Genomic DNA, 23861 nt, shown 5'->3' with positions numbered 1-23861 from the left:
TTCCTGTAGGATAACGGAATTTTGTGAAATCAAGAACAGGTGGCTCCCGCTTCCTAGATTTAGGATGAGGAGTCGCCTCTCGCCCTTGAACTGGCTTCCTCTTCTGTGAAGTGGAAGGTTTCTTGGCCGACTGCTCCTTGACTGAAGCAGGCGGCTTCTTGTTGATCAACTCTTGAATCTCTCCCTTGAAGTCCCTCATGAAGGTCATGAGTTCGTTTCTTGTGATGGGAGCAGACCCATCAGTCGGCTGTTGCCGAGCAGGCGGTGCGCCTGCTGGCTCGCTTCCTGTTTGAAGATGCTCCCGTTCCCTCTTTTCGGTATGACGGGTACGTCGGGCCCTTAGGGTCCCGTCTGGAGCTGTATGAGTTTCAACTTCAAATTCACTTTCGGTGTCATGGTCCGACTGAACTTGAGGGTCGTTTAGGGGACGCCTCTCTTCAGGAGTCGGTACAGACTTGGATGCCATCTCTGAAGTACTCTCCCCACAGATGGCGCCAAATGTTTCGGGGTTTTCTGATGTCCTGCGGGAGAGTTACAATTCCGAGACTGGAACCGGACGCCTGTACCTGCAAAATAACGGAGACTCCTGAGAGCTCCGCCTCCAACGGTCAAGTTAGTACCTGATTAAGGAGTAATTAATACGGAAATTAAAGTAATAAGATCTCTCTAGGTGAGAGTGTTTAATGTTGGTAATCTGCTTTGTTAGCGAGATTAGCCGGTTATTAGTGTCTTCCGTAACGTTTCTGTTCTGTTCCGTTCTTCAGGTGAGATTAATTGCTTCTTCCTTTAATGAGGATTAATTAAGTATTTATAGTCTTGAGAAGCGTGCCACTCTCTAGGTTTAGGGTAAACCTAGGGCTGACCGGGCCTCTAGACAGGATTGGGCCTTGTTGGCCGGTTTTCCCATTTGGCATGGGTGGACACGTGGCGTGTCTCAATTGGTCCGTAGAGGACGTATCTGTGATTGACACGTGGCAGGCTCCTATTGGCCTACGTGAAGGACACGTGGCGGAACCTGGTTGGTCCACTTGTCAAACGGTGATTGGTGGATAAAAATCCCCTAATCAAGTGCCCCTTTTGTGAGTTGGAGGATGAGACCCTGAACCACCTGTTCAATGAATGTGAAATTGTAAAAAGAATCTGGGCTTGCAATCAACTAGGCATTCAGATGGGGGATAGGAGCATACAAGTGGAGACTTGGATGCTGAATATACTGTCCTACGCCATGAAGAATTCCCCAAAAGATTATGCAGTCGTAGAAAAGACCATAGCCATCATATGGGGCATATGGATTCACATGAATGATATAATCTTTAGAGAAGCCAAACCAAACCCAAGTAGGTTGATGAGCATCATAGAGCATGCAGGGCTAATGTGTGGAGCAACTTCATCCCAACTAGGTGAAGATGCAGAGGAAAAGCGTGCAGAGAAGCCCGCATAACAGTTCTGGTCTAGGGGATAGCACGATGAAGGACAATTGATTGTGGTGACACTGGATGGTTCGTGGAAGTCAGCTAGTGAGGGATTGGATGCTGTGGCGGTTGGATGGGTAATCACAAGGCGTGACATCATGGTAGGAGAAGAGATTGAGGTGGTCGCAGGAGGAAGTGCGCTGCAGTGCGAGCTCCTAGCAATCAGGAAAGGGATAGAATAGGGTATTCAGGCCGATGTCCAGATATATCGAGATAAGAACGGACAACAGAAGCAGCGTCCAATTCATTCAAGATAAAGCAAAAGCACCTAAGGAGTACAAGAACATTATCAGGAAAATTATATCCTTGGTTGATAGCCTATATTATGTTTGCTTTTGTCAAGTACTTAGGAGAATAGTAGACAAGGCCCACAATCTAGCAATCATTGTTAGAAAGGGCCTTGGGTAGCTTTGAGCTTTGTTTCCCCTTTGCCAAAAAAAAAAAATCAATTTCCAGTGCTTTGAGAGGTGATTGTTTACAGTATTTCCTTTAAAAAAATACCAAAAAAAAAAAAAAAGTTGCATCGCATAGACTTCATGTACTAGTAACAATCCTACTTCGTAAATTTTGTACAAGGCCTAGTGTTGTGATTAGCCACGTGGGTATTAAATGAAAGACGGAGTATCCATCAAAACAATCAGATCCCGGTGTAGAAACGTTTAACCGTTGTAGGCTAGAATGGAGGGAGTACTTATAATCTTTTATGTCTTGTTATAAAGAACCCCTTAAACCCTTAAACCCAGAAAATCGAAAGTGATTCTTCGAACTTTCAAGTCTCAAATCTTCTCCTTCATTCACTTATCAATTACAAGTATCACGCTTTTCCCTTCTCTGTATAATTCTCAAGAAATATATGGAGCCACATACATCATTGATAAAACAAATCGAATCCTTTGTTGATTCTTCAGCCACCTCTGCTCAACAGGTCCAATTTCTTCAATTTTAGCTTTATAATTTCATTTATAGTTAATCAAAATTTGAACCTCAATTTCCCAATTTTACAACTTTCTTTGCAGATTGCAAGTGTGAATTCAATTGTTTCTCTGTTGAAGAATGACTCAATTACAATGGAGTTTTTGGTAAATTTTTTGCTAATTTGTAACTACATCAATTTTTTCTTCGTTAATTTTTAACAAATTTCCGGGTTTTATATTAAATTCATTGCATTCTCTGTATTTCTAATTTGGGTGACATTAGGTTAAGGAAATGGAGCTGTATTTGACCACCACTGACCATATTCTTCGTGCAAGAGGTACTGTTTTCGTTCTTAAACTTTGAATTTAATTATATGTGTCACATCCATTTATAATAAGATTAGTTCTTCCCTTTTGTTTATTTGTTGCTGATGTTTGTCTTTCTAGTAAATGGTGAATAAGAAATATTGGTGTTAAATTTTCTAGCTTAATATCATGAGAAAATTTTAGTTAGGTTATTGCTTGTAAGGGGAACTCGAGTCGATGTTTTGTACTCACTTGAGATTTCTTTTTGTGCACAATTGAGATTCTTGGTAGCATGAATGTCAGGAAACCATGTTTATGAGGTAGTTGTATAGATGCTAACAGATGATATGTGCATATGTGTTGTTAGTGGATGCTATTGGGAGTGGGGCGGCACAGTGGTAGTTGCAAGGTGAGGATACCAGCGAAGGTTTTATAATTTTTTTAGTTGAGGGTATTGTTTGTAGTTTAGGTAGGGATGTCAATGGGGCGAGGCAGGGCGGGGCGGATGTTGGCCTTCCCATCCGCATCCCCACCTAAAATTTCATCCCCATCCCCATCCTTGCGGCGGGTCCAAAATTCATCCTCATCCCCGCCCGGGCGGGTACAATTCCAAAACCATCCCCGCCTCATCCCCCGCTTGGATATCCATCCCCACTAAGACCCGCCTAATTCCCACCTCTCATTATACAATCCAACAAAATTATATAGATTACCAAAAAAAAAAAAAAAAAATTGTTAATATTACACACTTTTTTAGTTATAATATTACTGTATTACAAATTATTATATCTACTATTTTATTTTACATAATTTTTTTGTTATAAAATAGTATAAAAGTATATAATTTTGTTTTTAAAAATATATAGATGTGGGTGTGAGGTGGGGATGAGGCGGGGTGCGAAGTGGGGCGGGTACAATGTAAAATCCACCCCCGCCCCATCACCCATGGTGGGCCACCACCAACCAAATCAAGACCCATCCTAAGTTTAGGGGGTTATGCTTTTGTAATTTTTTTCAGCAATTAGCAATCATTTTTGGTTTAGGACAAGGAATTGGCACGTTCGAGCTATTAAGGGGTACCTCCGTACCTGTGTTATTGATGCCCAATATAATGCATAACTATAATGCATCGATACACTGAATCATTTTTTCTGACAAAATAGGTAGAAGTTGTCAAGGGGCTGAAGAAACATAGATGAGAAGCTGTGAAAGTTATGCTAGAATGATGCTAGATAGTCATTGATAAAAAATAAAATAAAAGAGAGATTAGATCTTCATGATGGTCAGCTTGATTTTACTTGTATTTGACAATCAATCCCAAGCATAACAAGCTGATTATCCTGTTTTCTCATGTATGATTGATATAATATTATCCTGTTTGCCAATTGTGATATCATGTTGAAATTAAATGAGCCTCGAGAAAGCCAATTTTGAGCTGATTCTTGAACTACTCCACTATTTACTACTTCGTATTTAATAGGAGAACTACATGGCTTAATTCCTAGTTTCCTACTACGTATTTCTTGCTTTCATGCAACTCTGACAAGTGTATTTACTGGTATTTAACCAAAATAACATACTTCCTCCTCCTTTTTTTTTTTTTTTTTTTTTTTTTAGTTGCAACACTTTTATTTTCACGGTTTCCTAAGCAATTTTTGAAGAGGAGAAAGATAGAGAGAAAAATAAGAGGGACCCATGTGGGTAGGAGAGAGATAGAGAGAAAGAAATGTTTAAAATGGAAAGTTTTGCAAGTAATTAGCAATTTCCAAAATAGGAAAGTGTTGCAACTAAAAAGAAACGGAGGAAGTATTAAAGAAACAAACATGCATTGTGGTGAAGTTGAACAGGCAGCATTGTACATTCTCAACTACATTTATTTGCATGCTTTTATAGCTGAGTTACCAATTATGAGAGCTGTACATAGTTCTTTGACAGGTCACGACATGAACCAAACACGGCGTTTATTTATTTATTTATATTTTATTTTTTAATTAATTTTTTTTTCTTCTGTGGTGGGAGTATAATAGGATTTATGTCACCTGAAATCCTGAATAGTAGGCGGTTTTGCAAAGTCAATGATTCTGTACTCTGTAGTATTTTTATACTGTTATATGTTTTGTTTCTGCTGCTCTCATTGAACTGTTTGATTCATGTGTGATCAGTGGTTGCTTGTTTCTTTATAGGTATACTTCTCCTTGCAGAAGTGCTTGGGCATCTTCAAACAAAGCCGCTAGATAGAACTACTATACACACCTTAGTAGGATTCTTCAGTGAGAGACTGGTAAGGCTGCAACTCCTTATGAATTTTATTTAATTGGGGGAGATAATTTTGTCTTTTTGCTGTTGTCATCTAGTGATGAAGTTTCTTATGCATTCCCTTTTATTTATTTTTAAATATTGAGTATATTTTGAGAGCAAAGTAAGTTTTCTATTAATTGTAATCTAAAACTTGGCTTCCTCTTTCTTTGTTTTTACTTTTTTGCTAATATTTTTCTTTTAAATGCTTTAGATCAAAGCTTGGCGTGTTAAATTTCATACATCAATTTATTTTGACATTATCATCTCTCAAATAAACAATGGTCTGTGCATCTTCTAATATATAGTCTATTGAGAGGTAAATGATAAACAATGGTTGTGACTTGTGGGCTCTTGTAAAAGAGAATACTCCCTTCAATCCTAATTGAATAGAGACATCTGAAAGTAGTCAAACCTTGCTAAATATATATTATGCAGCTATAATATTTTTTTCTATCATTACTCAACATTTTTTAAAAAGTAAATCAATGGTCTAGGTTAATGAGTTTTAACCATCAAATAAAATTGTTCTATAATATTGGGATGAAGTTAGTAAAATATCTATTTTGTTTTTGTAATGTGATGTATGATACTAAATTTCATTAGGCAGATTGGAGAGCATTACGTGGAGCACTTGTTGGTTGTCTGGCCCTTGTGAGAAGAAAATTTAATGCAGGTGTGATCACTGGAACTGATGCTAAGATTTTGGCCCAGTCCTTTTTGGAAAACTTACAGGTGCAATCTCTGGGACAACATGACAGGAAGGTATGATGTGACAAGGTACCTTATGTGAATAATGTTTTTAGTAAGTAGTAACAATGTTGGAAAAGATTTTTCTTGTTTGCGGCATTGATTCATGTTCATTTTGTTTGTTCTTGTTGAAGCATTGGACACATAGCTCTAGCTTATCTTTGATGTTATTGCTGCAGCTGTGCTTTGAATTTCTAGAAGGCCTTCTTAATCGTTACCCAGAATCGATTTCCACACTGGTATGTTGTTTAATCCTTTGTACAAATCCCGTTTCAGGTCTTTCTCAAGTAAGTTCTATCAGTAATAATTGATTAGCTAGCACTATCTACTATTACTAATGCTTTGATCTGAAATCTTGTTAGTTGCTTTTTGGGAATTTTTTTATGTGGCATTGTGGCTGTTGTGTCATTCATGTGCACTTTGTGTTGATGGAATCCTCCAATCTTGTTCTACTATAGTACTATCATTGTTGTCTCTATATTTCATGCTGTTATAATATCTACTGTCCACCTCACTGTCGTGGTTTTGATATTACACGCCTGTGTTATATAGTTTTCACAAGTGTCTCTGAATTTATACTTTTGGGCCTTTGGCTCATTGATTTGCATATATAAGGTTTTGAATATGCATGCTGATTTCATCTGCAATGTTTCTCAACTTTTAGAGCTTAAAAATCATCCTTAACGAGCTTCACTTATACTTTAGGGTGACCACGTTGTTTATGGTGTCTGTGAAGCCATCGAAGGAGAAAAAGATCCTCAGTGCTTGATGCATGTTTTCCATATTGTGGAGGGTCTGGCACAAATTTTTCCTGATCCTTCTGGACCTGTAGCTAATTTTGCTGAGGACTTCTTTGATATTATTGGCCGTTATTTTCCTATCCACTACACACATGTAAGTTTGATAACTTGAATACTTGATATATCTTTTCACTGTTTTTAAATATTCCATCTATCTAATTATTGCTCCCTATAGACGGGCCTACTTTCTTCACTTAGCGATCTGTTTCCTTTGCTGCTGTGAGGCCAATACCCTTGTTTATCTTTTTGTCTGAGACAGAGCTTTTACATCTTCTCTGTGATTTGAAGTTCTCAGATTAATTTTCCTACTTTATATTGTTTTGGGTGCATTCTCATCCAGCCAAAGAGTGAAGATGTTGATATCAGCAGAGAGGACCTTTCAAGGGCTTTGATGGTATGCAATTTCTTGCGTGCTTTGTTCAATTGAATATGTTCGTGAGCAGTATTTCTGTATCAAGCGCATTCGTTTCCGGTTGCGAATATAGGTTTATGAATGCTTGGAGTCAGTGAACTGGACTTCATTAATTTTAAAGCCTCATAATTCTAACTAGTTGTTGTCTGAAGTATTCTGAGTTTGCATTATGGGGAGGTTGGGTTGTTTCCTTAAAAATAGTGGAGATTTAACTATTACAACAATGTGTAAAAAAGTATGTCTTGTGTTACAAATTGCCAGTACATCTTTTCAAACTAAGATATATCTGTTCACTAATGATTCAAAATTATGTTTTAGGCCTCTGTTTCACCGAGTCTACTTTTCAAAAATCCTCGTCTATCCCGTTCCCTGAACATCCTGATGTGAAAGTTGTTACCAGAGCAGATCTAAGTTACAAAGAGGTTTCTACCTCCAAGACGATAGTGTCTTTAGTTACCAGTTGAACCTGGATGTCTTCCCTAACAAGGGGAGCTGGTCTTGTTAGCATGCATTTTTTGTTCTGTATGTTCTCATTGCTAATGGTGCCTGCCTGAGGTTCCAGAAAGGTCTTATTTTCCAGTTATGCTTGATCTGATCTCTGGTGCAACCTGATTATGTGTGTGTATATAAATATATGAGCTGTGAAGTCTAGTTGGATCCACAATTAAAGGGAATGAACTGCAGGAGAGTTGTGTAAAAAGTTTTACTTTAACTATAATGCTATACAGCCTGTTCTATAACTATTCTCAATTCTCAAAGAATAAGGTGTGGTGTTCTGTAAGGATGCTATTGGTGCTTGGAATGTTGGTGCCAAGGGTGTGCCATTTTGGCCAACCTAATTATATGAAGGTCCACTGGTCCATCTGACTGGTTGCAAGGGGTTTGGTACTTAAGGGTTTTGACTATACCATTATTATTTGTTTTAGGAATTAACACAAACTTACATGGGCTTCAAGATCCATAATATTACAATAATTTTGTCTTCTGTTGCTTTTGAATCTTTTGTTGTCTTTGAATTTCAATTTCAAATTTTCATCCTTCTAATTTTTTGAATATTCAGATGGCATTTTCTGCTTCACCCTTTTTTGAGCCATTTGCCGTTCCCTTGCTTCTGGAGAAGCTTTCTTCTAATCTGCCTCTCGCAAAGGTTGGTAATGAATACAGTTACATATGTGCCTCGGTGCAGCTACTTTAAGAATTTGGTACTTTATTGCTTTTCCTGAGCTAGATTTAATGTCAACAGATTGATTCACTAAAATATCTAAGCGACTGCACTATAAAGTACGGGCCTGATAGAATAGCAAAGCATGCTGAAGCTATATGGAACTCTTTGAAAGCTGCAATATGTAATTTGCCTAGAGGCTCAAGAGAAGATGTTTCATCCTTTGCTTCAGATTTATCAAATGGTATGAGCTTTGAAGAGAATGAAATTACAAAAGAAGCACTAAATCTTCTGCAAAAGGTTGCCTCACAACAGAACAGTGGCTTCCTGAACTTAGTTCTTAAAGATAGGGACATAAACAACCTTATCAACTCATTTACTGCTTCTGGAAGTTCCGATTCTATTCCACCACAGAATGAGCAGGAACTTTGTTTTGTTGGTCGTATTTTCTCTGTTTTGGCAAAAGCATCAACATCTTCATGCAATATGGTGTTTGATACTCTCTTCCTCCATTTACTGGACAATCTCAGGGTTCCGGCTAATACTGATAAAAAAGATGTGCTAGCTATAGATTCTGATTCTCCTTGCCAGAAATTGAATTTCAGTGCCCTTTATCTTTGCGTCGAAATCCTTGGTGCATGTAGAGTGTTGGCTGTTGCTTCTGTTCAAATCAGCTCAAGTTCAAATTTTGTCAATGATGCGTGGTGCCAGAAGCTTGTTGGATGTTCTAGTTCATTGATGAAGGAAATGGTCTCTGATTTGGTACCAAGTACAAACAAGATCTATCATGAAGCATATATTTCTATTAAAGGTTAGTGCTTTGGCTTCATGATGCTTCTTTAATATCATGGGATGACTATTTAATTTTTCGAGAGTACACATAAAAACAAAAGGTGGCTGTATGTTCTACCTTTATCTTATTCATACCTATACTCCCCCATACCTGCCGGACACCATTCATCTGTCCCTTCTTCATATATCCTTTTTCTTTCCGTCCACCAGGAGGGTTTGAGTATTATGATAAAGGAACTTGAAAGGGAATCTTTTTTTTTTTTTTAGCAAAAGTCGAATATGAAGAATGTTTTCAGATTAAGTTCTACTGATTAATAATTTGTGTGCAGTTTTGGATTAAGTTTTACTGATTTAAAATTTTGTGTGCCGTATTTTCATGTTCTTTTCTGAAGAGATTCCTCATCAGACACAATATAAAATGAAATGTCCATTCTAAATTCATTGTTGAATTTTCTCTGGATAATCTACTTACAGGGCCTGTTCTCTGTCGGCAGAATAACCTTGCCAAACGCTACCTGTAACTGTTTTGTACCAACTTTTGAGAGATAACAATCTTTAATACATTTTGTTTATGAGTTCTGATAACTTGTTTGCACTTTTGTTTCAAATTTTGTCGTAATAAGGCTAAAGGTTAATTATTGCATGGACTATGGATGTGGAATCTGAGGCCATTTTATTCTTATCCATATTTATTTATACTTGTTATAATGTGTTGCAGTGAAAGGTCTTCAGATTCTGGCTACATTCCCTGGAGATTCTGCTCCAGTGTCAAAATCATTGTTTGAGAATATTGTGGTTACATTGGTATCAATTGCCACTAATAATTTTGATGTGACTGCACTATGGAAAGCATCGATAAATGCACTAACAGAAATTGGTACATTTCTGAATGAATACCATTGTTCTGAGAAGTTGCTGGGCTTCATGTCTACTGCTGTTGAGAGGATGATTGTGTTGATCTCACTGGATGATTCCACAATGCCTTATTCTCTACTTTTAGAAGCACTATCTAAAATTAGTGCTAGTGGGTATACGTTTCTGTTGAGAATTGTTCAAGAATGGCAAGAAGCTATGTCTGCCAAGTTTGCTAAAGTCTATGTATGTTTTTATACCTTTTGTTATCTGTTCTACTTGCTGCATCATTTTATATTATGGACTTCCTCCCTGTTTTCCATTGTGGTTTCCACAAATACTTTTGGCACCAATTTAATGGAAGTGAATAGTAGAGAGGAGAAATTCAGTTGGTAGGTGTAGTACCCAACTTTGACAAAAAAAATTGTTGTGATAGAAGGGTTACTAAAAATGTCATGTTGCTGCTAAACTTGTACACCTAAAAAGCATTTGACAAAGGAATTGGGACAGAGGGAGTACATCTGTGTATTCTAGCAATTGCGCAAATCCTTGCCTTGATCATGCATTTACAGAAGTGGTAATGTTACTTTGGCTTTTTCTTTAATAGGTTGATGGCGATGTGAAACTGAGTGCAGAACTGGTCCAGCTTTTGGATTGCTACTCTAAGAACTTGCTTCCACGGTATTTACTAACTAGAAAAATACTCCATCCATCTCACCAAAAGCTCATTGTATCTATTTAGCTCTCTCTGTAATATAAAGGAATCTCATTCAGTTCACGTTCCTTGTATACACTATGATAACTGACTAAATGGGTATTAGCTAAAATCAGTTCAGCAATTATCTTGAATATGATTAAAAGATCAACTGTAACACTTCCAAAGGGACAAATCACCGTAAAAAAAATTTCTACAATGAAGATAATTTAGTTGCCCATCATTCCATATATTCTTCTATTTGACCCCCCATTGATTCTTGTTTACCTATGATTTTGCTATCACTCATTGATGCTAGTCGTTTACCTGAGGACAATGGCCTAATAAGTAGAAATTGTTGACTTGAATTATTGTCCATGTGGGCTTAGGTTTCACTTGTGTGAGGGCTCTGAAATTGTTCCATTCCGCTTAGCCATTGATGTTTGGGATCAAATTGAAGCAGCCATGGGAAGCAGTTTTTGTGTTGAAGGAAAGGTAAGTAAATAAGTTCATTTTAAAGCCTTTTATTGTGGTCTTAACTCTCAGCATATAGGCTCCATCTATTTTTTGTAACTAAACTCTATATTCTCTATGATATGGGAACTAAAATTTTCTAATGGCTTAGCAGCTTCTCGATGCAACAAAGATGGCATTAAAGCTAGCTGTTGCTATGTTGTCAGAGGAAAATCAATGGCGAATCATCGAGAAAGCTTTTAAAGTGATTTCATTCCACTTATCTTTCTCACCCTACTTTGTGCCTTCCAAGCTTAAAGAGTTGCAAATATCAGAAGATTCAGATGGTTTCACATGTAGAGATGAGTGGCTTACTACATTGTTTGCATCTGTAATTATTGCACTTCGCCCTAAGACACAAATTACTAACATAAGAGCTGTTATTGAGTCATTGCTGACAGCTTTCATAAGTGGTCATGTGACATCAGCTCAAGCATTGGGTTCAATTGTCAATAAAATGTCTCTAGCGAAAGAAGACACGCAGGACTCTAGCTACTTTTACCTGGATGATGTTCTGACTTTGATTTTAGAAAGGAGCTTGGGAAGTTGTAGTGATCTTTTTCTTTCTAGTAGCTCTGAGATTTGTGATTCTGATGAGCTTCGTTCTAAATTAGTTGATTGTGTACTGCCTCAAGCCCATTGTATCTCTGGTCTTGCATGGATAGGGAAAGGGCTGCTAATGAGGGGGCATGAAAAGTTAAAAGACATAACTATGATTTTCTTGAGATGTTTAGTTTTAAGCAGTGAATTAGATACCTTAGCTGAAAATATAGGTGGGTTAGAGAGAGAGGTGGTGCAGCAATCGTTGGCGAGGTCTGCAGCAGATGCGTTTCATGTTCTTATGAGCGATTCTGAGGATTGTTTGAATAAAACATTTCATGCTACTATAAGGCCTCTACACAAGCAACGGTTTTTCTCTACTGTGATGCCAATTCTGCTGTCTGCTGCGAAAAAGACCCATTCCCCTACAGTGAGGTACCCAAAATAAAGCTCTTGAATTCTTGATTCTTACAATTACATCACCTATGAAGTTCATCCCTTAATATGTATTCTGACTGTTGATTCTATAATGTCTATCAATTCTACAAGTGAGCTATTTTCATGCATGTTCAAGCTGTGTTGTCCAGTAGGGTAGTTTCTTATGATTCTATTTTACAACTGACATTCTGAGAACTACCATATATGTTGCTTCGATCTGTATTTGGATTTATCTGCCATGAATTTAAGGCAGCACATATGCATAAATCTGTGATGTGTCATTGCAGCTAGGCCAACTTCCACATGTTTTAAATGCTTTGCTAGTGTCAAGTTTTATGTTATAATAATTCGTGTTATAGTCTTATAAACAGACATACTACTCTCTGCAATTTCAGATCTATGCTTTACCGGGCAATTGGACATGTTATCACTGATACACCTCTAGCAGCTGTCTTGTCAGAAACTAAGAAGGTCTTGGTCTCTGATTTTACTAAGCTGTTTCTTTTTTTTTTTTTTTTTTTTTTTTTTTTTTTTTTTTTTTTTTTTCTCTGTAGTAATGGATGCCTCAGGCTGTAACTGATCTTGTTTTTGACATTTTTGGCAGCTGCTTCCTCTGCTCTTGGATGTTATCTCTGTACTTAGTGAGGACATACTCAATAAAGATATGATCTACAATCTCTTGCTGGTTCTTTCTGGCCTTCTAATGGATAAGATTGGTATGTTATTCTACTTCACAGAATCATGATTTACTTTGTTGATAAAGTAGATGCAGTTTACAGCCTTACTAAGTCTAAATAATAGATTGAATGATTTTTTTTTTAAATTGATTAGAATGATTGAATGATTGTTAGCCAAAGTTTTGAAAAAATCACATTATTTTATGTTTTATTTTTTTGTTACTTTGCATCTATTAGCGGCCAAAGAGTATGAGGGAGGGATTGTCCTCAAGTAGAAAACAATACTCCTCCGTTTTTATTAGTTGACACATTTCTATTTAGCACACAAATTAAGGAGAAGTGGGAAAGAAAGGTTAAAGACAAAAATACCCTTTTACCTACCAACCATTATCAGTTATCGCCTAAGAGTATCTTTCTCTCTCATCATAACCACTCACCATCATTCTCTCTCCTCCTCAACTGCACCGTCTGCATCTCCATTCTTGATCATCTCACCTTCAAAAATCTCTCTCCTTTTTCTTTTAGCAATTAAAGATTTAAAACAAAAAAGCACAAATTAGCTGATTGAAAATGTCATAAATATATGATTGAAGGTTTTATCCTCTGTGGCGTAGGTAGTTTTGAGTGGCGGTGTTCGCGGAGGAGAAAGGAGAACTCGAGGGGGAGAGAGAGTTAGTGAGAGAGGGAGATGGTTGCGTCAGGAAAGAGAGGTGGTGTCAAGCAGGGGTCGGCAAGGTTGTGGTGTTTGGGCAAACGGTGTCGTGGTGGTGATTAGGCAGAATTACAGGAAGCTAGGAGAAGCTCTGGGGGCTTTTAATGGTGATTTATGTGGGAAATTGGGTATGTTATAAGGAAGAGAGGAGAGAGAAGTGCTGGTGGTGGTGGTTGTGATGTTGATAGTGATGGTGATGATTTTGATGATAGAGTTGGTGGAGTGGGGAAGATAATGGAGGAGTGAGAAATCAGATTCTTTGCTTAAGGGAGGAGATAGAAGATGAGTTGGGGAAATTGGTGAGGGTAAAAATGACATTTTAACATATAAAACTTGCCTAAAATAGAAACGTGTCAACTACTAACTCTGTTTCATATTATATTCAACAAATGAGCTTGCACGGACTCCTAGGCAAAATTTGTTTGAGTGTTGAATGGAGAGAGAGATAATGATGCATGTGATGAGGAGAGAGAGAGAGAGAGAGAGATGACAACTTAAAAAGGAAAGAAAAAAAAATTGTTGCACATAATGCGTAGCAATCATTTTTGGTAAATGTTGCACAAAATATGAAACGGAGGTAGTATTACAATTCCACCTAATTCCTGTAAATCTCTCCTATATTACAATCAAATAACTCTTAGTAGTCTCAGCTGCCTTAGCCCATGGCAACACTAGAGATGTTATTATATCCTACAAATGGTCATTCACTACACAATCATCGTAACAGCTTTGACCCACATCAACTTTTTTTCTCTTACCTGTTTATCTCCATACCCTGTAAAGAAAATCTGCTGCCAATATTTATAATTCAGGACAAACCCCCTATACTTGCTATGAAAACAAAGACTATTGTGACAATATTTGCTGTTAACTCAGAAAGCAGTAGATATCAGGTAAAATAGCCCACTTTGACTTGGAGCCTATCTTAGTATTAATCCTTCCCAACCCCATACTTCACTTGAAGGTTTATCATGTTTAGAGGAATCTTTGCCTTCCAGATGAAGTTTGCAATTGGAGAAGCTAATACCTATAGGATCTTGCTCAGCAGCATTGAAAAGACTTGTAAGTTGTAAGCATGGTACAAGTATATGACCGCTTTGTTCAATTAGGTCGTATTGTAAAGAGATTTCAATTGATGGTGCTGAAATTGTTTGGTTCAGTTAGTGGTGTTTTTTTCGAATTCCACAATATCATTCAAATCAAACATTCAAATCCGAGTTGAATATTACTTTATTATTCAAAGATATAGCTAAAAATGCCCCATGTCTCCCCTAATAATGGTTCAAGCCTCTAGTAGTCTACTATAACTACTACTGTAATAGCATACAGTTGATATAAAACCCTATAAAGGCTTTGAAATCAAATCGTATTGTGATGACCAAGATACAATCCGCGATCAACACATCAATTCTGTTTCCGTTACATCATGATTGTTCCCACGATTGCGACCAAAACAATTTTTTCAAACAATTTTTTAAGAAAAGCCCTTGAAGACACAATCCTACTTTCAGTATATTTGGACGTATTTAGTTTCTCCATTGTGGAAGTAAGAACACTTTGCAATTGAGTGGTGAGACTGAGAACAATACCTGTTAGCAAATTTCTGCTTAAATCTGCTTTAGTGATGCTGGAACCAAACTAATGATCTCAGGTTGCACATTGATTTAGTTTCCCCTTTTGAGATTATAAATAGTCGTACAAAATCAGTACTTTAGGTAAGATCATTGATAGTACTCATTTTTATCTAGAAGGAAATAACTGCAAGACATTTTTCTGAGCTTGCTATATTTTCTTTGAAAGTCTATTTTCAATAAGATATTAAATATTTTTTAATATTATTACTATTAGCTTCTGGATACCTAATGAATATATGTATTACACTTCTATCTTTTGCAGGACAAGACACTGCTGTTGAGAATGTCCATGTTATAATAAACTGCTTGACTGGACTTGTCTCTTATCCCCATAAGATGGTAATATATGTCACTTAGTAGCTTTCTTTTTTCATCTTTTTTGTTTTTTTACATTGTTTGGCATAACTAATTCTGCATGCCTTTATTTTAAATTAGGTATTCTCACCAAGTAGCTTTATACTTTAAGAATTCACAATACATTCCCAGTGTTAATTCATAAAGTACCCCTGAAGTAACTAAATTTACAGACAATTATACGCAAGTGCAGCTTGTTTTGTTCTTCTCTCTGCTTGACCTGTGGCTCTGAAGGCTGATGTTTCTAGTTTTCACGTATGTAATTCAGCTTGATTGTGATGAAGTAATTTACTAGTTCCTTCTGAATTTATGCAGCTTGTACGAGAAACTGCAGTACAGTGTCTTGTTGCTGTGTCAGGGATGCCTCATACAAGAATTTATCCAATGCGGTTACAGGTTAATATAACTTTCTATACCCAAAAAACATCTGTACCTTCCCTATAATGGTCAAGACAATTACTTTTTGGGAAGAACCTTATTTTGGTAGTTAATTTTGCTGCTTTTTTTTTTTTTTTTGGTAAAAGTAATAAAAATTTATGTACAAGGAGGTGTATGCTAGGATGTTCTGAGCAAAAATCATCATGCCCTCGGGTTATTGTGTGTAATCTGAGTCCTGACTGCATTTCCTATCACTGAACTGTCCGAAAATGTTCTGATGACTGGTGAATTGAAATTAGTTGTAAATTGAGAACTATCTGAAATACCCTTCCCTTGAGCCAATGTAATGCCAAAGAGATGGAATTGGTTAATGTTGGAATTTATGTTTGATAATTTAGGTGCTAAGAGCTTTGTCCAAGGTTCTTGATGATCCAAAGAGGAGTGTTCGCCAAGAAGCTGTCAGATGCCGGCAAGCATGGTCTGTATTATTTATATCGCTCTTACCATCTATATCGTAGTTGATCCCTCATAGATACTTCTCTTATTAAATTGTATTTTTGTTTAACAGGTCTTCACTCGCATGAAGAATTTGTTATTATTAAGACCAATAGGAGTTGCGTGGTAAGCTTTATAATTCTTCTTCGATAACCTTAGTATAGAACTCACTAAGGGAGTGGGTTAGATGTGTGCAGTGCTATCCTGATTTATATAGAGTGGTGCTGAGGCTGTTCTCAAAGTTTGGAGATAAGGGACTAAATGATAATGTTGAGCAATAAAAGGTACACTCTATAAGCATAAAAGTGACAGGAGTTGTATTAATGACCCGTAAAATATTCAGTAAAGACAACTATGGGCTAATAGAGTAGACACATGAAGGAAAAGGGTGGGGAGGAATTGCACATTGCATAGCCTCCTAGACTGAAAGAAAAGGGGGATATTTCTAATTGGGTTCAGGTGCAGACACAAGAGAGGAATTGGCAATTCATTGTACAGATTGTACACTAATGTGTTCTGCTTTTTTGTGTAGATCTTCTGTTATTTCCACCTAGCATGGGATAGTAATTTATCTTGGTGGAGGCTGTATCATGAGATGATGAGAAATCAGCAAGAAAAGCTGAACGAATTTAGAGGTATGATTGGTTTTTTTTTTTTTTTTTTTTTTTTTTTTTTTTTTTTTTTTTTGTCAATTACTCTCCTACAGGCTACAGTCCTACAATATATTTTCTCTATGGTGCATGTGGAACAGCCTTTTTAGTTTTTACTAGTCTTGAGACTTTTGACTAGCTAGGTACTACTGTATAACAGTTAATGTATAAATATTAATTTCCTCCCTTGTGATGCTCCCCATACCTAACAATGGTGACATTGCTGGCTTATGTACAAGGTCCTCGTTGCATTTATTACGTTTTGAAATAGTTTAGGGGACTAATTTGTTGAGGCTAATGATCATTCATTAGTGGTTGTTTCATTTAGTTAATTTCTGCTGAGTTAACCAATCTAATTTCATAATCTGTACATTATACAACCCCATTTCCAGCCCAGACACTAAAGTAGACCCAGAGTATCTGAAGCTTTGTACGTATATCTTTTGGGTTAATATAATTCTGTTGAGGGCTTCACTCTCTTGTCCAGTGTGCCCACCTGTTAAGGGTTTTGTATTTTGTTCTCATCACTTTTCACTGGGCATATCACTTTTCAGTTGACAAAATGGTTTATATCATGTTCTCATCTTTGGTTTGAAACATGATATGATAGGAAAGGAAGTGAAGTGATAGGAAAGCCCCTTTATAAAATTTTCACTTTCCTTCCTTTCCAAAATTGGAGAAATTTGAGAGAAGAGAATTAAAAGTCATCAATCATAATTACTCTCTTCTCTTCACACTCCCACTAAACCAAACAATGCAGGTACAATTTCTTTCCTTTCCCTTCTCTTCCTTTATGTCCCTATCACTTTCCTTTACTAATGTTATACCCAATGAAGCGTAAGGCTCATGGAAGTAATTTTTCTTCCCTATGATTAATGATCTTAATGGGTTCGAAATGCCTTAAATCTTCACTCTAGTTTTCTTGTCTTTATGTCTAGTGTGGCATATTCCTTGTCCTCTCTTGCTTTCCTTTTATACTTAATCATATGAGGGAATATGCGCTTTTTTAGTTGCTTTTGGAATTGCTGTATTTTTCCAATTTTTTTGTTGTGAAAAAAGAATTACTTATTAACTCGTGAAACATGTCTCTGCAGGTCTTCTGGAAACATCAGCTCAACTCACATCAGCTGATCAATGGGCGAGGTTGTGTAAATTTGAAACTGTGTAAATGTTTCATTGTCTTGTTACCTATCAGTATATGGTGTGAAACAAGTCCATTACATTTTGGCACTGATGATTAATGTGAAGTTACTATGACTTGTAGCTGCAAGATCAACCTCATTATTCATCATATTCTTTTTGTCGCGACTAATTTTAGAGTTGGCTTGAGTTTTCTTCCGTATGTAGGTACCACCTACACTTCTTTTCACTAGGGTGTAATGGCAATGAGGACTGGGAAGATTTTTAAAGATGTGTTTGTATTACTATATGAAGAAAGCATAAATGTAATCCTTAAGACGTTAATTATATCTTCTATCTTGTTCATGTTCTGGTTCTGTTTCAGAATTTAAAAAGGTGTCAAATATTTGAAATATGATTACAATTATATGCTTGGACTCAGGACCAGGAGTACAAGACATCCTCATCTACACCGGGATTACAAGACATCCTGAAGAATATATGCTCGTACACCTGGGTCTGAGAATCTAATTGGGATGTATGTTGTAGCCACTTGAGATCATTACAAACGTGGGACTTGTATTTTGTTATTGGGATAGGGGTTTTAATTGAAAATGCAAAACAAATGCTGCTGAAGTTCAGAGTTGAGAAATTAGTTAATATGGTATGAGATGTATTATTAGATCGCGTAATTCTTACAGCTTGTAGGCAAGTTGAACAATACAAAACTGAAATATTTGAATCATTCCAATTATACTATAAAAAGTTAAATACATATATTTCCTCTACAATCTACTCTGCTTTCAGCAGTACTCCAACTCCCGTCTTGTTGAAGCTACTGTGATGATCTAATCTAATGAAAAAGTTGAAAGTAAAAAGGAATGAACTACCAAAAAATCAAAGGATAAATAGCTACCAAAAATCTTTCAAATTAGCTAGTAGAAAAATTTGTTCTTGGATGACATACTACCTTGATCAACATTTGTGTTTACATGTCATTCGTGTCACTCAGACAAATAGTCATCCCCTCCACTGTAATGCCCCATTTGATCGTCCCCAGCATCCCCGACATCCATACGTTCTTGATCCTCTTCTTCAATATCAGATTCCGGTCTACTTGATCTTGAAGGACCGGATCTATAGTAAGAATCATTCTGAAAACATCACAGACAAAAATCCATCAGTAATTTAACTTCCCTGATCCCCACTACACAAGATTTGAGTTTAACATCATACCACTGATTCTTTCCTTTCAATGACAGAGGTAGTCTCCCTTCTCCTGACAGTAAGCTTGCCCGGTTGAACAAACTGTTCTCCATCTTCCTGGGACCTTCCCTCTTTTGACCTCCTTTTTCTCAGTGCAAGCTTTGTAGGAAGAGGCTGCAATGACAACAATAATTTTGCAATTTTAGAAGACCAATACGAGTACAACGCTCACAACAGTGGACGGTCTGTCTTTTATAAAAAGGTAGGGTAGGGAAAAGAAAGTTGAAAATACCAAGTAGCGAGCAGCATCTTCGTCAAATGACACCAAGTATGTTGAGAGTTCATCTGGGTCTTCTCCTTTGACCTGTATTGACCAAAAAAAAAATACCTTCAGTATTAATCCCAAATGGCTGAACACAAGACTTTAAAATGCTGCAAGAAAACAAATCATAGTACATACATCCCAATTATATTCTCGGACCCAGGAATACGAGACATCTTCATCTTCATCGAAGATGTCCTTTGATAGCTGTCAAAATCAACAAAGCTTGTCAGCAAAGTTTGCTAGATGTAAACCAGTGCAAGTGCAAACAGTACTGTCAATTTTATAATATACAAGTAGCTAATCACGTGATATCTACCTCATCCGTTGACGGGACCATGTATCCCAAAAATCGTTCAGGTTTATCAGGATCAGATCCTGTTGCCGTAAAACTTTTCATTACAGCCTGTAGCAATAGACAGAGCAGATCAGTTAAAATTGCATCACAGAATGTATAAGCTTGAGAAAAGAGTTAAAAAAAAAGTGAAAGAAGCAATGTATTACAAGCTAAAGTTCAATATATTAAAATAATAAGAATAATCATTAATTGAGCTGCCGATTAAGTAGTCTAGAAAATTACCTTTGATTCAATGTCCTTGCGAACAGATTTGTGCATTTTGCTGAACAACTCCGAGTCAGCTGTAGGTTCTCCATCAAAGTTGGCGACAACAAACTGGTCATCATAACTGTAGCATCATATGATGCATAAATCAGCAAGATACCTCAAACTCGCATGCAAACAAAAAACAGCTATTGTCTAATGTAGTAAACCAACAGTATAGGTAATACTACATAAAAAATGTTCCAAAGACAAAATAATACAGAGTACGGAGTAACAATAAAGAACAAATAAAAAATAAAAAAAAACATAATTGATGAGCCTAACAGATGGAATATCATACCGATCAAAATAAGGAAGCAATGGTAGAACTTCCACAGGCTTCAAGATTTTATTGGTAGCATGTACAGGACGTACTTTGCAAGCCTCAAATGATGCTTGGATTTCCTGAATTTGTCTTTCCCTGAAAAGAGGAAACAGAGGGTTGAGCAAAGAGTTACTGATTTAGATTGAATAAGTCCCTCAAACTTTGAAACAAAGGATACAATGAACCAAACCTATTGTTAAGATTTTGCAAATAGCTACGGCCTTCTCTCATTTCACGCAATTCTTTTGCTTGCTTTTCAGTTAAGGACTGCAGATATACATATATCAGTCAGTAAATGTCAAACTATGTTACTTAGGCGTCGTAAGACAGTTAGATCATGAGAAATAACCTGTTTCGTCCCATCATTGCTGAGAGCAGAAATATATTGTGTCTTAACAAGCCAAGAGACACCTTGATCACTGGGGCGTTCTTTTCTCTTAATTCCATCTCTCTTTAATGGAGTCACTTGCTCATCATCACGTAGCAATTCCTCATCTTCCGGAGCAAGAGGATACCTCTCTTTGAGAGGGCTAGAAGTTGACAGAAAAACCAAAATATAATTTATGAGTTAGTTGCTATATAGAAAAGCAAGTACAAGGAAATAGTCCAATGAACAGCAAAAGATAATACATACTTGTAGACACTAAGATCAAGGAGGTCAAGTGGAATGCCAAGATCAGGCTCCACATAAAGCTTTGGTTTATGCATTTTCTCCAGTGACGTGATAGTATACCGAGTAAATCTGCAAACAAAGACAGGAGCTTTACGTCACATCAAGTAATCATCTGTCACATCTAATCAAAGACAAATGAAAATTCTTGCGCATTAAATCAAGAGGACTTTGTTCAAACTTGAAATAACTACCAATTGTTCAATTAAGTTCTTAACAGTGGGATAGAAAACTAGTTTCAACCATGATGCTTTATATTAATATTAGTCTATATACTGCGCATAGGAACCATCAACCCAACACATCACAATTCACAAGCCCCAACTAACAACTGCTCAAAATTTGAAGTAGTAGAGTAATAAGCAAGGTAAACATGCAGCAGAACAGAATACCCATATCAGGTACAAGGGCACAACCACATACCTGTCCTTATCTCTTTTTAAAGACATAAGCTTTGGCTGGGCAGATGGATCAGGCAGTTCATTCCGGAACCTATCATAGATAATTTGTCAGTGTATGCATAGTAGCAGAAAAAACAATATAGAAATCTTCCTACAGCTTCATGAAAGCTGCAGAGAAAGTACAGGCACCATATACATGTGGAAAAGAACAAGCAGAATTACAAAGTAGCCCATAAGGCAACTTTCAGACCAATGTATTAAAAATATAACAACATGAATGACCAGAAAACTACTTACTTCATCCTGCACATGAATGCTGTCTGTCTCTTCATCGGGTTTTCATCCCTGTCACCTCCTAGAACTGGAGCACTCCTTTTCTCACCAATCCTAGACCCTGAAATCGACATATTACCAGGTTTCACTACAGAAGGCAAAGTCTGGGGTGGCTTTTGCCGATGTTGCGCCTCTTTCAAGTGCTGCTTATGTCTCTCTTCTTGTTTTTGCTTCTCCATTTCCCGCTTCTTCCTCAACCTCCTTTCTTCCTCCGTCTCAACCCTTCCAGAAGTTCCATTAGCTTTTTTCACAAGACCGGGAGGTACTGGAGGCTTGTGCTGCCTAGAAGATACGTGGTGATTCCCCTCTTTTGAAGACCTTTTATCTCTCTCATGCCTCCCTCTCTCTCCCCCACTCTCTTTATTTTGAGGTGGTGGAGGGGGAGATGATGGAGGGGGTGGTGGTGGAGGAACAGATGAACTAGGAGGCGGGGAAGACGGTGGAGGAGGAGGTGGAGGGGGCGGTTGCAATGGCTGTAAAGGAGGCTGCTGTTGACTAAATTGAGAGTATTGTGATGTAGGGTAATACTGTTGATGTACATTGCCCGAGTTTTGACCACTGGAAGGAGGGGGAGGTGGTGGAGGAGCATACGACGAATCAGGTGGAGGTGGAGGTGGCGGTGGCTGAAAAGGGTATTGCTGTGGTTGCTGCTGGGGTGGTGGTGGTGGGGGTGGTTGATATTGCTGACTACCTGAATTATACCCTGAATGCTGGAAATTTTGATTGGCAGTCACTTGTGTATAGTTTTGAGGGTAAGGCGGAGGCGCCGAACCCCAATTCTGAGTATACTGAGATTGGGGCCGTGATGGCGGTGGTGGAAGCGGGTTTTGTGTAGGGGGTGGAGGTGCAAATGATGGTTGTTGTGGCGGAGCCGGGGCAGCCGCCCTCGGTCCAGGGACAAAAATTCCTTTTTCATAGTTTCGTCCTAACATTAAAGGGTTATATTTACAAAATCCTGCAACACATTAACAGCCAAATTTGACTCAATCATCAAATCAAAGTTCAAACTTCAAAGTTAAATTCTTTTCGCTTAATTATATGCATATCAAAATTCAAACAACAAAATCGCTACTTAATCTTTCAGTAACAGAATTAACACCTAATAGTTCAATAATCAAATCACCCAAGAAGAACCCTAAATTGAGTATACTGACAATCAAATTAACGATTAACATTAGATTGTGAAATTGACATTCGATTATTACAAAGAAAGAACATCTTACCTCAGAAGCTGCTTCAATGGAGGAGAAAAAGCTCAGAAGCCGCTTCAACAAAGAATTCAGATTACGCTTCAATGGAGGAGAGAGAGAAGAGGGTGAAGCTCGTAAAAATGCTCCAATTGAGGGAAGGTTTATTTGTCTTTTTAATTCACTTGATTAATATATATAATTATCTATTAAGATGTGTAATTATTTTAATTTCCTGTTTTGATTCACTTTGTTTAAAGATTATTGTTACTTTCTAATTTACTTTCCTATTTTTGAGTCCTATTCTCACCTATATGGGATATATCTCTATTTTTTTTTTATTTGCTCAACTTGGAGCAAATGGTTGTAGCCTGTGAGACAAGTAATTAGGATGAAGGCGGTAACAATATTCCTTAAACAATTAAAATAGAAAGTGTTTATTAAGTTAAATTAGGTTAAATTATGAACTTATACAATCAGACATCATTGTCTTTAATGATTAACATTGATAGTTTTCAGGCCCTGTTACCTATTGAGATAAGAAATATTCAACAAGTAATTAACCTTATCATTTGAGGTCTAAAATGTCTTGAGGGTAATTGTATCTATTAGAAGAGATTCGTTAATATACGAGTAATTTCAAAGGATAAATTTACTAACAAAACCAATTTCATAATTCAAACAAGCATATTAAATGAAACAAGCAAAAGTTATTTAATATTCAACTCAAAGTGGGCAAGTGGCGCATGCAAACAAGCAAAATTGTTGAACGTCATGATAGAAAAAAAGATTACCTCTAACATTGTCATTATAATTGGAGAAGATCATAGATCTCATTACATTAGAAGATAAACTAA

At 37.0% G+C, this 23861-nt stretch overlaps 2 protein-coding genes across 3 annotated transcripts; one reads left to right on the top strand and one right to left on the bottom strand.

Annotated features, from left to right (window-relative positions):
• The first annotated feature begins 1779 nt into the window (after window positions 1-1779).
• On the top strand, window positions 1780-18325 carry LOC110729866 (MMS19 nucleotide excision repair protein homolog). Of its 2 annotated transcripts, none has more exons than XM_021909656.1 (22): window positions 1780-2397; window positions 2489-2551; window positions 2670-2724; window positions 4876-4973; window positions 5594-5752; window positions 5917-5976; window positions 6443-6631; window positions 6884-6931; window positions 8010-8096; window positions 8193-8922; window positions 9622-10001; window positions 10363-10436; window positions 10839-10944; window positions 11078-11937; window positions 12336-12411; window positions 12545-12656; window positions 15226-15302; window positions 15633-15713; window positions 16094-16173; window positions 16264-16316; window positions 16723-16825; window positions 17935-18325. In XM_021909656.1, exons 1-20 carry the CDS (start codon window positions 2326-2328, stop codon window positions 16277-16279), a joined length of 3423 nt encoding a protein of 1140 aa, XP_021765348.1. In that variant the 5' UTR covers window positions 1780-2325; the 3' UTR covers window positions 16280-16316; window positions 16723-16825; window positions 17935-18325. The 2 variants fall into 2 exon arrangements, with proteins under 2 accessions (XP_021765348.1, XP_021765347.1); XM_021909655.1 differs by having other exon boundaries at window positions 1781-2397; window positions 6878-6931.
• A 347-nt stretch (window positions 18326-18672) lies between these two features.
• Window positions 18673-23342, bottom strand: LOC110729867 (protein PAF1 homolog). The gene is made up of 13 exons (XM_021909657.1): window positions 23041-23342; window positions 21782-22772; window positions 21507-21575; window positions 21048-21155; window positions 20763-20943; window positions 20604-20680; window positions 20390-20509; window positions 20068-20173; window positions 19807-19893; window positions 19626-19694; window positions 19458-19529; window positions 19196-19339; window positions 18673-19113 (listed from the first exon to the last, which is right to left on the bottom strand). Exons 2-13 carry the CDS (start codon window positions 22747-22749, stop codon window positions 18964-18966), a joined length of 2151 nt encoding a protein of 716 aa, XP_021765349.1. The 5' UTR covers window positions 22750-22772; window positions 23041-23342; the 3' UTR covers window positions 18673-18963.
• Between the last annotated feature and the right edge of the window lie 519 nt (window positions 23343-23861).

This window comes from Chenopodium quinoa, unplaced genomic scaffold (assembly GCF_001683475.1).
Source record: "Chenopodium quinoa cultivar QQ74 unplaced genomic scaffold, ASM168347v1, whole genome shotgun sequence".
In the NCBI taxonomy this organism is placed as follows: Eukaryota; Viridiplantae; Streptophyta; class Magnoliopsida; order Caryophyllales; family Amaranthaceae; genus Chenopodium; species Chenopodium quinoa.
This window is presented reverse-complemented; position numbering and strand designations above follow the sequence as displayed.